Source organism: Brassica napus, chromosome A3 (genome assembly GCF_020379485.1).
Source record: "Brassica napus cultivar Da-Ae chromosome A3, Da-Ae, whole genome shotgun sequence".
NCBI lineage: Eukaryota > Viridiplantae > Streptophyta > Magnoliopsida > Brassicales > Brassicaceae > Brassica > Brassica napus.
Window position 1 is genome coordinate 2,228,158 of NC_063436.1, and position 14,127 is coordinate 2,242,284.

At 36.8% G+C, this 14,127-nt stretch overlaps 3 protein-coding genes across 13 annotated transcripts; all 3 read right to left on the reverse strand.

Annotated features, from left to right (window-relative positions):
* Nucleotides 1-65: 65 nt before the first annotated feature.
* On the reverse strand, nucleotides 66-3,883 carry LOC106431947 (nuclear transcription factor Y subunit A-1). 8 transcript variants are annotated; one of them, XM_048769846.1, is made up of 7 exons: nucleotides 3,683-3,874; nucleotides 2,347-2,359; nucleotides 1,463-1,519; nucleotides 1,202-1,302; nucleotides 1,020-1,091; nucleotides 591-755; nucleotides 66-497 (listed from the first exon to the last, which is right to left on the reverse strand). In XM_048769846.1, exons 1-7 carry the CDS (start codon nucleotides 3,872-3,874, stop codon nucleotides 312-314), a joined length of 786 nt encoding a protein of 261 aa, XP_048625803.1. In that variant the 3' UTR covers nucleotides 66-311. The 8 variants fall into 8 exon arrangements, with proteins under 8 accessions (XP_048625803.1, XP_013728248.1, XP_022567085.1 ...); XM_013872794.3 differs by lacking the exon at nucleotides 2,347-2,359 and having other exon boundaries at nucleotides 1,463-1,529; nucleotides 3,704-3,883; XM_022711364.2 differs by lacking the exon at nucleotides 2,347-2,359 and having other exon boundaries at nucleotides 1,020-1,094; nucleotides 1,463-1,529; nucleotides 3,704-3,883.
* LOC106431922 (transcription factor MYB46-like) lies at nucleotides 1,983-8,378 on the reverse strand. Of its 4 annotated transcripts, none has more exons than XM_048762295.1 (4): nucleotides 8,030-8,378; nucleotides 4,152-6,900; nucleotides 3,205-3,876; nucleotides 1,983-2,456 (listed from the first exon to the last, which is right to left on the reverse strand). In XM_048762295.1, the coding sequence occupies exons 1-2, from the start codon at nucleotides 8,305-8,307 to the stop codon at nucleotides 6,336-6,338; spliced, it is 843 nt and encodes a 280-aa protein (XP_048618252.1). In that variant the 5' UTR covers nucleotides 8,308-8,378; the 3' UTR covers nucleotides 1,983-2,456; nucleotides 3,205-3,876; nucleotides 4,152-6,335.
* A 2,556-nt stretch (nucleotides 8,379-10,934) lies between these two features.
* On the reverse strand, nucleotides 10,935-14,092 carry LOC106431897 (IRK-interacting protein). Its single transcript, XM_013872735.3, has 2 exons — nucleotides 13,648-14,092; nucleotides 10,935-12,472 (listed from the first exon to the last, which is right to left on the reverse strand). Exons 1-2 carry the CDS (start codon nucleotides 13,849-13,851, stop codon nucleotides 11,060-11,062), a joined length of 1,617 nt encoding a protein of 538 aa, XP_013728189.2. The 5' UTR covers nucleotides 13,852-14,092; the 3' UTR covers nucleotides 10,935-11,059.
* Nucleotides 14,093-14,127: the final 35 nt, after the last annotated feature.

A 14,127-nucleotide genomic window follows, 5' to 3' on the forward strand; every position in this document is an offset into this window, starting at 1 on the left:
GCGTGCTTTTCACGGTGGATTCTCATCTCGTTATATCTTGATCATGTCTAAAGAGAGATAAAAAAAAGACAAGAAACTTCAGTTCTGTAATAACAGTGTCGGCTCAACGATTCAACAAACGTATTTTATGAAAAAAAAAGAATATAAACAAAGACCTAGTGACTATTCCCCTGTCTCTCGTCTCCGAATCTCTAATAACTAACATAACTCGTCTCTCTTTGTACATTGTAATATGAGACTCTGACAAGAACAACCAAGCAAACACACAACATCTAAAAGCCAAGAATGATTTGCCAGCTTGTCTCTCTTTCTCATAGATTTGGCAGACTATCATTAGAGTCTGTTTCAACTGGTTCAGAGCCTGGTGAGTTGGTTGCCGAACCCTTTTCTCTTTCTCTCTCAGCTGCTGCTTCAGCCTCAGTTTTCTTGGCAAACCGGCCTCCACTAGCCCTTGCCCTTTTCATTGCATGCTTGTGTCTTGACTCATGAAGATATGGCTGTCACATAAAGACGCCACAAGTTAAACCGAGGTACAAAGGAAACTTTATAGACTTTACATAACAGTTGGACCTTCACTCATTAATGACTACCTTTCTGTTGATAAGTTTTCTTTCTAGCTCGGCCTTGGCGCGTGCTTTTCTCCGCCTTAGAATTCCGTGGTACTGTTTCGCATTCACATAAACAGGCTCTTGTGTCATGTCAAGCGGTAGTGCTGTTCTTTCACCAGGCATTCCAGGATATGGACGAAACCCTTGCTTCAACAAATGTAACAAACAGAGTCATATGATCGAAATCACTCAAGACTCATCAGACCCTGAGAATTAGCAAGATTTGTTTAAGGATCACTAAAGAGGGTTTCAAGAACATATCACTGACTCTAACAAGCATAACTACTGAAACCAGAATCATCCCAGACAGCAAACAAAAGCACCACAAAGGGTGATTAGTGGCAAGAACACACATAAACACTGCACCATAAGTAACTATTGTAAAGATTGAGAGAGGTTTAGACAAGATACCAATTGCTGATGTCCATATGCTCCCACCATTCCCCCATAATATGGATCCTGATATGGATTTGGGACACAAGCCTGCAAATACAGATTGAGTACATCATACATATTAAGGGCGCTACACTAGATAAATAATATCCAATTAAACAGCTCAAAAACTGAAACAAGACTAAGAGGAAAGCACATACAATGTAGTGTCCAACAAGCTCTGGTGGTTGTACAAGTTGCTGCTGATCATGCACGTTACCCACAGAAGCAGCAGGATCATTCCCTTCCACTCCATGGTTATCTACTGAAATTAATGAGAGACGCTATTATATAGAGAGCATGAGTAACCATTTAATAAGTTACTGTAATCAACACGCATCCCAAGAGATCAGGCATCAAAACGATACTGCATTAGAAGAATGACTATGTCTACTCACAAAAACCAAGAAGATAAGACAAACCTGAAGGGGACGAAGTAGCAGCTTGTGTATCCTTCCAAGCGCCATCGTCTCCAGACGCTGAGTGAACGGCCCTGTTCGTTTCGTGGTCGCCAGCGTCAGCGACCAGAGTCAGCGACCAGCGACTGCGACATGATGTCGCTGACAGTTGTTCGTTTGAAGGTCGCGCGATTGATCGCAGCGGTTGTCGCTATGTTGTTCGTTTTTATGTCGCGCGATTGATCGCAGCGGTTGTCGCTGTGCTGTTCGTTTCTGTATCGCTGGCGACCAAATATTTACTTTTGACATACATTTGCTCTTGTGTATTTAGGTTTCGTCAAAAACGTGGCTAAATCATTAAAACTGTAAAGTGTAATAAATCACACCATGGATGCAATATATTTAATCGTTTCAGTTTCTTATATTTTTCCTTGTACAAGTTCACTTTTGTTTATGAATTGTCACATTAATAAACTATAACTCTAATTAAAAAGTCTACACTTGAATATTATTCCTTGTAACTTAGAATATTAAAAAATCTAAATAATAAAAAAAAGTGATCATACGAGTAACATATAATAATAATCAGTACAAACTTAAATCAAGTCATATTAAAACAGTCATACTGAAACAGACTACAATCCTTCATATATCTTAACTCCAATCATATTCTCAAGATAGCTAATCTTATCATCATCACTAGAGATAAGACATAAAAGCCATTCTATTTTTCAGCCAGAATTGCATTCCTTAGAACATAAGGCTCTTGATCAAATTCCTTACGCTTTCTTTTTGAACCTCTAGCTCTACTTGTTCCTTCTCTTGGTGCTGGCATCTCAGTGTCAACTGAATCAGACTCGTCATCCTTCTCTGCATCTACTCTAGAATCTAAGCTAGCTTCTCCTTGCTGAGCACACCATCCTTCTGCTCCAATTACAGTAACAGCACCAAACTCTGTTTCAAACACATCCATGTTTGGAGGCACTTTGGTCTTATACTTTCTTGCACCTTGCCATTCCTGTTTAAGAAAAAAAAATTTAGTATATTTGAAACATAGAGTCTTTTTCAATGTCTAATATTTTTTTCAAGCTAATACTGACATTATTAATTCAATGTCTAATATTTTTCACTCTAAACACCACTCTAAGAGAGAAAACAGGGGATTAAATGAAAAAACAAAATATAAAATATTCAATCATTCAAGCATATTCACAAAAGATATATTAAACAGTCAATGACCACTAATTCATCTCAGCCAAAATCAATTTTAGACAGATCCAAGAGGCATAAGAGTATAAATCTCATTACAAAAACAATAGATGTGAGTAAATTTTTTAAATGCAGAAAGAGAACTCCAATACACTGAAGACTAAGAGAATGATACTATAAACAATAAATTTGACTTAAACAAAACGTCACAGACCAAAAAGAACTCAAACCCATGTCTGAAAACATTCACAGGAACTCAAACCCATAAAACCATGTCTGATAATCAGATTAAAAACAGAGATTTGATAATCAAATACTGGCCATTTTTTAAAGACTGTTGGAGCATGGGTTTGAGTTCTTGTTCTATTCTAACACAAATTCACACACCAGATCGCCCCATTTTCTGGTAACCACACACTTAGTTTCTCTTGTTCTTGTTCTGATTATACCATAACCCATATCAAGAATCAAAAAACCCAACATCCAACTTAATTAATATAAGGGTTCCATTATTCTAACACAAAACGCTAAGAGAGAGAGAGAGAGAGAGAACTGACCTTTAAGAGAGCTAAGGTGGAGAGAAGCGTGAGAGATGGAGAAGAGAGATCGTGAGAGATGGTGAAGAGAGGTGTGAGAGATGGAGATGAGAGATCGTGAGAGATGGTGAAGAGAGGTGTGAGAGAGGCGTGCGAGATGGTGAAGGGAGAGAGAGAGAGCTGAGGCCTGAGAGACCGTGAGTGAGAGAGAGAGAGAGAGAGAGAGAGAGAGAGAGAGAGAGAGAGAGAGCGTGAGAAATTATTTTAGGATTTAGGTTAAGGGTATTGTTTTGTAATTTTGAAGATAGATTGAGGGTGTTTTTGTATTTTGAGTTTTTTTTTTCTGATCGCAGGTTTTGGTCGCAAACGCTGAATTTCTCGGCGATCAAAATTTTTAATCGCGGGTCGCTAGCGTCTGGTCGCTGCGATCAGTCGCTGAACGTGCGACCGGTAAACGAACAACGTTTAGACGCTCAGGTTGGTCGCTGACGCTAGCGACCTCCAAACGAACATGGCCAACATCGTTTGATTCTAAAGAGGAGGACTTTGAAAGAACCACAGAAGGTATCTCTTGAGGAACGACACCAAAAGAGTTATTTTTTTTCCACCATGGCTCCTCTGCATACATCATTGGCTGCTCACCAGAATGGTGATTGACTTCCACTTCATTCCCACTTCCCTTGGATTGCATCTCTTCAAAACAACACTAGTTAACAACCAATTCAAAACCGAATCAAAGAAAGTAAATTTCATCAATTTAAAAGAGTAAGCTTTTGTGTTATCAAGCATTGCACAAACAAAAAGGTGAAAACTTCAACAACTCAAAACTAACATAAGCGGACTCTTATTATTAATAATGTTCAAGCAATCGTTTGATGGCACGTGTCTCTGTTTAATTTTCTGAATCTTCATATTCAGAGATAAAATTCAAAAAAATACACAAAGTAAAGAAGACAAAAGCAGCATACCCAGAGGATATTCACGAGGGAGTTTTTTGCAATCGTCTTCGTGTTCCTATGATGATGACTTAAAGACCCCTGAAGTTATGTAATCGATGGAGCTCAGAGTGAGACAAAACAAAAAGAATCAGAATTTGAACAGAGCCAGAGAAGAATTTGGAGAAGAGAGACGAATACGATTGGGCAGAAGAAACCCTAATTTTTGGGGATTTTTGTTTTTCAAAATTGTTTTTTCTTTGTATTTTTGAGTAAGTGAAGAAGAAAAAAAAAGAATGTGATTTTTTTTTTGTCTCGTGGCGCCCTATAAAAGATGCCAGCGCGCGCAGATTTGGGACGTTATCATCGTATGTCATTTTCGTAATTTATTTGAGAAATGTGGGTCCAAGTGACACGCAATTGATCGGCTGGGACGTGTGACACGTGGAAAATGTGGGGGCCACAATTTTCATTTTTGGAAAATACGAAAATTATTTTGTTCTTTTTTATTCTTTTCACAAGGCATATGTATGATATTTGTCAAATTAAAGAGGATGAAGTCAACAAAAGAACTCTCTCTCTCTCAACTCTCTCCACTAAAAGCTTGAAACCCTAACTCCGGTCCGGCGCTCGCCGGTACCGGAGGTCGTCCTTCTCAACCCTTCCTCCTTTTCCTTTTGCTTTTCCTTTCTTCTGTTTGACTTCTCCATGGCCGATATGCATGTTGTTCTGAGTCTGTCGGTGCTGCGTCGAGTTTCAATCGAACAAAGACGGGTTCAATCGGCGTTTTTTGGAAGAACGGCGAGGCTACGGAGCAACAGAGGTGGAAAGGTCGGCTTTTAGGGCTGGATTGAGAACCAGATCTGGGTTTTCCTTTTTCCAGATCTAGGGCTTCTCTTCCTCGGCGGCGGCGCGTGACTCAGTGGGGAGCATCTTCCGCCTCGTGCGACGGTGAGAGGCCGGAGGATCGACGTGACGGCAGCTGAAGATGGTCATGTTTCTCGGTTCTCGGGAACAGCGTGACGCAGAGCCTTGTTTTGTCAGAGTGGTCAGCTGATGAAGCGAGTTCTGTAGCTGGTTCGCGGTGAGGCTCAGCTTCCCAGTGTCGGCGGCGGTTCCTCCACCTTGTCGACAGCGGAGCCCACACCATTGGAAGCTTGAATACTGTACCAGTTTCGATGCTTCCGCCAAGGCCCGACTTTTATTTTCCCCAGCACGGATTGTTTCCGTTGGCTGGCGATGGAGTGAGGCATGGTCGCTGGTGAAGCTACTCCGGTCAAGAATGCATCGCTTCGGTGTTGAGGTGTTGGTCCAAGTACTGAACTCATATCTCTTGGTGACTGGCACTTGGTTTTATTAGGTTAATCTTGATTAGGAATAGCTAATATCCGGGCTTATGTTTTTCACTGGTGTGGTAGAATGTTAGGGGTTGAAGAGACAGCTCTTTGTCTGTGACAGAGCTTGTTCTCACTGGGTTTAATTACATCAAAGTATAAAATTCGGTAGTCTATGATCCAATCTAGTGATCTTTTGATGGTACTGAATCACTTTGTATGTAAAAGTGGTTGAAATCCTTGTGGTTAAAAATCATGTAATCCCCCAATTGGTAAATGAAAAGTTGATGTTGAGCCAAAAAAAAAAAAAAAAGAGGATGAAGTCAATCGTATTGTCTGCAAATATGTATCTAATTCACTGAAACAAATACAAATCAATCATAAACATAGGTCTACGTAGTTGACAGGCCGATATACAGCCATGTTCTAAGGAGTATACGTAGTACATGATCTACATAGCAAATGAGTCTATTGGAATGGGTTTTACTTTTCAAGCCCAAACGAGCATGATTTTTATATCACACATAGTGCCCTGTTACAAATTCTCTTCAAGTTTAACAATTTCAGCTCAAAAGTTTTGTTTTCTTATGTTTTTTTTTTGTAACCTATTTTCTTATTTTACGTTATATCTTTCGTTTCTCATAGAGAAAAAATAACTACAAATGTATGTGTTTATTTCATATTTTATTGAGGGATATATAGTTTCCATTGACTAATCATTACACTTGGCACGTCAAGCCCTTGTACGAGACAATTATTCGAAATACAAAAGACTCTCTAACTTTTCAATGTCTATGTATATATCAGTATTTGCATTTATGTGTGGCTATGAATCTCTCGAGTATAATTCCGCAACAGAAAAAAAAATGACGTGAACAAAAAATCATGTGCTTTGTTTGAAGTTGAAGTGAAACGAAGGAACCTCAGTGCTCATCAACTGGTCAAGGTCCCAATATTCTTCCACTCTCATACTCTCTGCAGGTACGTTTCCAGCTCCATTAGTTTTCATCTCGGCTACGTGGCTGTTAATATCTGCCTTGTACCAATCACCTTCTTGACACTCCAAAGGTGGAAAGTAGAGTTCCCCTTGTAGCCCTGTGTTTACTCCATATAAACCATCTACATAAGGGGTAAAATCGTCAATACAAGGGTGACTGATCATGTGTGGTGCTGGGAATGGATTGTTGTTGGTTATTGGTGTGTTGGTGAAAGAGGGGTTGATGAATCCTTGTTCCTGTAAGGACATGAAGCTTCCTATAATGTCTTTAAGCTCCAAAGAAGATGTGGTATTATTAGACAAATCACTTGTGTCCGGTGATGAGGATGAATTGTTGACGAGGTTGGATGTATCGGACATCTTCTTTAGCCTTTTCTTTATTGTTGAGTTCCAAAAGTTCTTGATCTCGTTGTCCGTCCGACCAGGCAACCGTGCTGCAATCTGAGACCACCTATGAAACCCAAGAAGAAGAAAGAGAGGACAGTAGTTTAATGGGACGTACGATGCTATGTAAAATTGATACATGCACGGTTTGCATGGGAATTAGAAACAGATCTAAAGTACATGAAAAGTGAAAACAAAGCACTACCACTACTAAAAATCACACAATAACTATATATAGTTTTAGAACTTTTACTTTTTCTTCAAACAAAGTGTCGTTGACATAGGTTTTGACAACAATGGAATTTATCTCTATTTAAAATTAACTAATAAGTATAAAAGATAAACATTATAAGTCCAGGAGTCAATTAGTTTATATATGCACAATAAAATCAAATAAAGTTTTTGTATGTATAAAATGGTTGAAAATTTAGCAGAAGTATACAGTATAAAATATACAAAAATTTATGTCATGTCCAACGTTAAACATAAATTTTAAAATGTATCTTTAGAGAAAGTGACAGTAAAATAAAAAACCTTATAAATGTATAAATAGAAAATGAAGGTTGGAAGTAAAACCCTAAAGAAGAGAAGAAGAGGTGCTAAAGAGAAGTCCCTTTCATTAAAAACCAAGTTTTTTTTTTATAAGAAGCATTCTTAAGTCTTAGCACCCACGATTAACCAACTTTGACTACTCACATACTGACATAATTACATGTAATGTACTCATTCCTAGTTTGGTTTTTGCGTCTATTTTCTAATGTTACTATTATTATGTCAACTTTCAATTGGGTCAATTTTCTTCACAAACAATCATTCATCCCTTTGAACAACAGTTATTGTGCCAATGAAATTTCAAACCAAACTCTATCTTCATCATGAAGTTCGATTATACATTTCTACGATCTATAGAGATCATGTATCTTATATAGTCATATTCACAGGTGAGCAGTATACACATTGTTTATGTATATAACCGAACTTCACGCTGTATTTAATTGGCTTTCTATGCGATTTTACTATTCCCCCCCCCCCCCCCCCCCCCCCCCCCCCCCCCCCCCCCCAAAAAAAAAGTTAGACAATCTAAAAACAAGATTCACCTGAAAAATAATAGTATGCTTGAAGAATTTTATCCACCATGGTTAGCTTATTAATTTATTTAATTGTCAACAAACCAAAACGACGGTGAAAATATAAACCTGTTGCCGAGAATGGAATGAAAACGAATAATGAGTTCCTCTTCTTGAGGAGAGAAAGCACCACGCTTGAGGTCAGGACGAAGATAGTTGATCCAACGAAGACGGCAGCTCTTGCCACATCGTTGAAGGCCTGCGTTTTTGGCTACATCGCTCCAACATCCTTGCCCACTGCTTATCATATATTGCATCAGCCTTGAGTCTTCCTCTGGAGACCATAATCCCTTCTTCATCTTCTTTACTTGATGAGTGGCTGAACTTCCTACCTCTGGTTTCCTCATTCTTGTTGAGTTAATTGTTCTCTTAATCTTTCTCAAGGCTCAGTTTATTGACGTGAACAAGTGAAGTTTGTTTTTATAATAGAGAGAGGAAATAGAGAAGACTTGATGAAGGGAGAATGATGATGATGATGAAAGGGATGGTTGTATGGTTTGCTTACAATTCTGGGAAGAAAAAACATTACACCAATTTTCTTCTTCCTCCTTTTCAATATTTATTCCTTATTTTAAACATTGATATATATATATATATATTATACTATTATATAATATATAGTGTGTTGCTTTGTTTTAAAACTTAACGAACCCAGGCTCTTTTTCAAATTATTTATACATTTTGAGTCGATACAAATATTGTTTGTTGTAAATAAAATACACCAACAACAAATGTATGTTTGTAATTTCACCAAGTGAAGAAACGTTAGTTGATCGGTCATGGACGAAAACGGTTTTGAGAGAGACCCAAAATACAAACATCAAGACGAAAAGAAGAAGTGATCTTCACTTGTTCTTTTTTTTTTAATATATTAACCATTTCCATTAGTTTCTTCATTTACAAGGTACATATTACAGACATGTCTAACTCGTTAACCTTACGTGTGTATATATAATACTATATAACATTAATATATATTCATCCATCAGAGCATAATATATTTTCTATTCAAGATGTCTTCATTGTCTTCATTTTCAAGGTAAGCAAATGTTACGTTATTTCAGTAAATTGTTTACGTATATAAGCATATTTTGATTTGTAATAAGTCGACGAGTGTCGTAACCCTTTTAGTTTGTTTTATAATAGGCTTAGCCGAACAAAAGTTTTGCTTCGGCTTCACACAACCACCTCTCGCGCACCAACACGTATACTTGAAGAAATCGAATTATTGTTATGGAGAAAATATTATTACCTTTATCCATATTTTTATCTTTTCGTTGATATGCCGACAAAAAAAAAATCTTTTTTTATTGATATAAACGTGGGTCAAAATCGCTCACCTCTCGATTTACACTCATATATACATGAGTTATAGGCCGACAAAAAAATGTACATATGATTTATTAGTATTAATATCTTTTGTCTTCCATACGGAAATAATATACATAACTTTTATACAATCATAAATAAATCATTCACATATAAATTATATAAAAGAAGTTAGAATACTGAATCTTGAACATGATTTCTAATGGAGAAGGCCAAAGTCTTAGGGAAGATATTCGGTTTTTTCAAATTGCTACTTCTTAAGCGACAGGAATGCAGATTAAACATAATTCTTATTAAAAAAAATAGATATTATAGTAGTATATTAACTAAACTTCAAATATAGCACTCCTAAAATGAAATGTATAAAATAACTTTATGCAGACGTCTCCTAACACTAACCCTAAACTGAAGCGTTAGTGTGACTCTAAACACAGAAAACACATAAAATAATCGCATAAAAATAACAATACAGTAGTGTGAGGTTAATCACTGTGTACAAGTGTAGGGTCATGTGTATTAAACTCCTTTGAGACTGTACGAAATGATAACATCAAGTTTATTTATTTGAAACATTAATCATGCATATACAATTATATCATTTTCTAAATGAAGACAAAGTGGTTACTAACTAAAAAACCAATTATCACCCATGAGAATAGAGCTCCAAATAAAGGAAATAAACAAAATACCATTGAATCAAAGCATTAGCTTAAACTTGAATCTTACTTTACATGGTGATGTATCTTAGCCTATAATTTTATATGTGTATTATATATTTGTTTTTAATAATAACGAAAAGATTACTATAAATTTTTCACTTCAGGGACTGTCTTCTTAGTAAAAAAATTCTAATTGGTTAATCATTATGCATTACATGAAATTTGTGGTGGAGAACATTTTGTTAGACTTGTCTCTGATTAAAATATCTTTGAAGAAAAACACATTGAAAATGGCCTTCATGCAATAATGTCAATTATTTCACAATCGGACATTTCCACATCTACATTATCAGCAATTGTTATCTTTTAACCTATAACCCATCCCGCCCTGTTGGATCGGTAGATAGTAGTTGTTGATTAGAGTCACACATACAAAAGTGAATGCCACAAAATGTCATAGAAGAAATTATAGTTGTTGCTATTTCTCTTGGGATTATTCTATAGAATATGCTATTTTATATGTTATTTTTTTCTTTAATTCTTTGTTTTTGTTGTTTAGACAATAGTTTTGCAACTATTTTCTAGGTTAGGAAGACTATACTCTTGCAATCCCTATTTTATATTTTAGTTATACGAATTGATCAAGAAAATATAAAATGTTCATTTTATTGTTTCTTTGATCCACTAACATTGTTTTCTCTAAAAGAAAGATAGAAGTCTTACATTCATGGTTGTGTGGTCAAATAGTAGACAAGATCAGGAATATGCTAAAATATTTTTTCCGGGATTCAAACTTGGTCTGAAACAAAATCATAGTTATGTGATAGTTTGGTTTATTTGATAATCTTGTAATAAGTGATTTGGTTACTTATAGGCATTAGTTGGAAGATATTCAAAATCCGAGTTAAGTATTGTGACGTTTTTTTCAAAGAAAAATCTACTATTTATGTGTTCCTATCAAACTAATTGATTCAGCCGATATGATGTATATTAAAAAGTCCTCCGATCAATCTTTTTTCATTCAAATGAAGATGATAGGCCTTGCTAACAATCTAGTTATCAGATATTAAAGTTACACAAATTACTAGACTAGACTAGAGAGTGGCAATCTTCAGCCTAATGACTTGTACCTGCAAAGAACCTTACATCTCAAAACCCTATCTTGAACATAAAACCCAGGCATCACCATAACCTTAACCCATGCTGGTCCACGTGACGTTAACGATCTCTGCCTGTCTCTATCGGCACCCATATCTTCCATATAACTCGTCTCAAACTCTCTGTTCTCCTCAACTCTCAAGATCCCTAACGCTGGCTTGAACGAGAAGGCAAGCAGATGAAGCAGCCACACACATTTCGCAGCTACAAAGAACGCTTGAAGCATTTCTTCAGACCAAGGTCTTGTCCACTTCAACCTTGTAATGATCAAACTCATCTTCTCATCGCAGAAGCTACTGAACTCTTCGCTGTAGTACTTTGTACCCTTCTTCAACACCTCGCTCCAGCTCAGGTTCCTCAAGGAAGCAAAAGACGAGAAGTTAGCTTGCCGTTCTTGTTCTTGATCAAGAAGTTTCGGTTTACCGTTCTTCTGGAAGACGCAGTTCTCGAAGTCTTGGTGTACTGATTGGCTTATGATGGCTTCTAAGTGGTACTGAATGGTCTTGGAGTGCTTAGAGGTGAATGATAAGTTGTGTGGCTGAAGGAGAGCGTTGATGTTACTAATCAGATTCGAGTCTTCTTCGTCTATCTCGGTAACTAACGTCTTCAAGAACTGCTTTATGGATAATCTTGATTCTGAGACAATCTGCAAGAACCCTTCAACCATCACATCTTCACTCACTGGCATCATCTCTGAGTTCTTTTCTCGTGACACTGCTTCTCTCAGAGCTTTCTTTAAACCGTCACAGTAACTTTCCAAGTACTGAAGCTTTTCTTTGAACTCTCCCAAAGAAGATTTCATCTCTGAGACTTGTGTTAACGCAGCTTCTCTGCTTTTCTTTGCTTCCATTAACTCTCTCTTCAACTTTTCAATACCCGAACCAGAGTCCTTGAACACCTCTTCTGATATGTCTGTTCTATTAGGGTTCCTCTTTAACTTGGGAAACAACCAAGACATCACTCTGCCTCCACGGTTTCTTGGGTGAGAAGAAACAACAACTGAGTGCGAATCAGTCAAGGGAACAACAAGATTAGAGTTATTCAAGCTCATGGTGTCGAAGCCTCTTTGTTTGTACTCATTACAAGAAGAGACCGAGCCACAGTTGCTTGTAGCGGATGTACAAGAATGTAAAGGTGGGGATCTGAGAGCGTATGACAAAACATGAGACTGATGGTGGTGATGAGAATCTTGCTGAGGGTTTGAAGTGTTTCTTGAAGCTGAGGTTTTGTAGGAATCAGAGTGATAAGTGTGTCTCAAGTCTTGATCTTCATCTCCTTCCACTAAACCAACATCTGATTCATCCCAATGCTCAGATAGAGTGAGATTCTTGTGATAATATGTAGAGGCAGGCTCATCCTCATAGCTCTGTTTCAAGTAGGGGTGGGCGTTCGGGTACCCGTTCGGGTTCGGATCGGGTATTTCGGATTTTCGGGTATTTCGGTATAGAGGTGTAGAACCCGTTCGGGTATTTCTGTACTTCGGGTCGGGTTCGGGTATTTTAAGTTCGGCTTCGGTTATTTCGGATCGGGTTCAGATATTTAGATTTTGAAGAAAAAAAATGAAAAATTTTCATTTCTCAAATTTCTTGTATTTAAATATATAACTTTTCACTTAACTATTTTTTTATTTTTAATAGATTGCATGGTTAATAGATTTGGACATAACATTTTCAAACTAAAAAGACATTAATTTGGTTATTGTTTTTAAATTTTGGATGTAACTTTTTGTTAATTGCTGAAATAAAAAGTTTGACATGCATTTTAAGCGAATAACAAATCATCTTCTACGTAATTGTATGTATATCATATGAATTTAAAGTATCTGTAGTATCAATATAAATATTTTATATAAAATGAAAGATGTAAACTATAAATATAAGGTTAATTATCATATGTTCGGTTATTTTCGGATATCTATTCGGGTTCGGATATTACCCGTTCGGGTTCGGATATCCAATCTCTCCTAATTCAATACCCGTTCGGATATTTTGCTACTTCGGTTCGGATTTCGGTTCGAGTTTTTCGGGTGCCACTTCGGATTTCGGGTAAAATGCCCACCCCTAGTTTCAAGAACAGTAGAGAAGTTTAGCACAGAAAATGTGTAAAGTGGAAAACCAAGAGTAGGTTTAAATTACTTCACAGTGGTTTAAATTACTAAATTGATTAACCAAATCATATAATGTATTTTGACATTTGTTTTGGAAAATGAATGTTATATGAAGTAACCAAAATCATGTAATGTATTTTGATTTTTTTTTTGGAAAATGAATGTTATGTGAAGCTCCAAATTGCATAAAGACATGTACAATAAATAAAGAAATATATAAGCTGACTGTTCAGAACAAATTGGATACCGAATTGCAATTAATTAGCAAGCCTAAACCGGATTAAACCAATAAATCTAATGTCTTTTTAAAAAAAATTCAACAAACCCAGTCCCATAATGTCTGGAATCAAATCAAGTTAGAGACAAGAAAATGTGAAGAAAACACATGGAACTCAAAGAAGAAACATAATGAGAGAGAGAGAGAGAGTAGTTACAGGAGTGAAAACAGGATAGTCATGAGCAGAGAGGTTGGGGAGAGGACGAGAAGCTGAGGAAGAAGAAGGGATTCTGATACTGTAAGTTGAGGATGGGCTTGACTTCTGCATAAAACCAGCTTGAAGTGACCTCACCTTCACTCCGTTTGCTATGGCTTCTTCTTTTTCTCTTCCCTTTTTCATTCTTGTTTCAGAAGAAGCCATGAAAGAAGAATAGAAGAGAGGTGGAGAATGTGAGCGTGCGAGGAAAAGGTGCGATGAGGATGATGTCTGTGTGAGAGAGAGAAAAAAAGCCAAAGAATGTTCTGTCTCTTTTCTCTATAAAGGACCAATAAAGAGCGCGCATGTGAAGGGCAGAGACTAAGTTCTCGAAAATACCCCTTGTTTTCCTTTCATTTTCATCTCCTCTTTTTTTTTAGCATAGATTTGTTAGCATAAGATAGATTTCCCTGTGGGATTGATCATTTCTTAAGATTTGTT

Excerpts from the sequence above, each read along its gene's own strand:
- LOC106431947 (XM_048769842.1), bottom strand. The coding sequence starts at position 3,874 with ATGCAATCCAAGGGAAGTGGGAATGAAGTGGAAGTCAATCACCATTCT. Across the intron at positions 1,306-1,462 it reads TGCTACTTCGTCCCCTTCAG|TAGATAACCATGGAGTGGAA; the intron begins GTTTGTCTTATC and ends CATTAATTTCAG. Across the intron at positions 498-590 it reads GAAAACTTATCAACAGAAAG|CCATATCTTCATGAGTCAAG; the intron begins GTAGTCATTAAT and ends TTTATGTGACAG.
- LOC106431922 (XM_048762301.1), bottom strand. The coding sequence starts at position 8,307 with ATGAGGAAACCAGAGGTAGGAAGTTCAGCCACTCATCAAGTAAAGAAG. Across the intron at positions 6,901-8,029 it reads CATTCCATTCTCGGCAACAG|GTGGTCTCAGATTGCAGCAC; the intron begins GTTTATATTTTC and ends TGGGTTTCATAG.
- LOC106431897 (XM_013872735.3), bottom strand. The coding sequence starts at position 13,851 with ATGGCTTCTTCTGAAACAAGAATGAAAAAGGGAAGAGAAAAAGAAGAA. Across the intron at positions 12,473-13,647 it reads ACTATCCTGTTTTCACTCCT|AGCTATGAGGATGAGCCTGC; the intron begins GTAACTACTCTC and ends TACTTGAAACAG.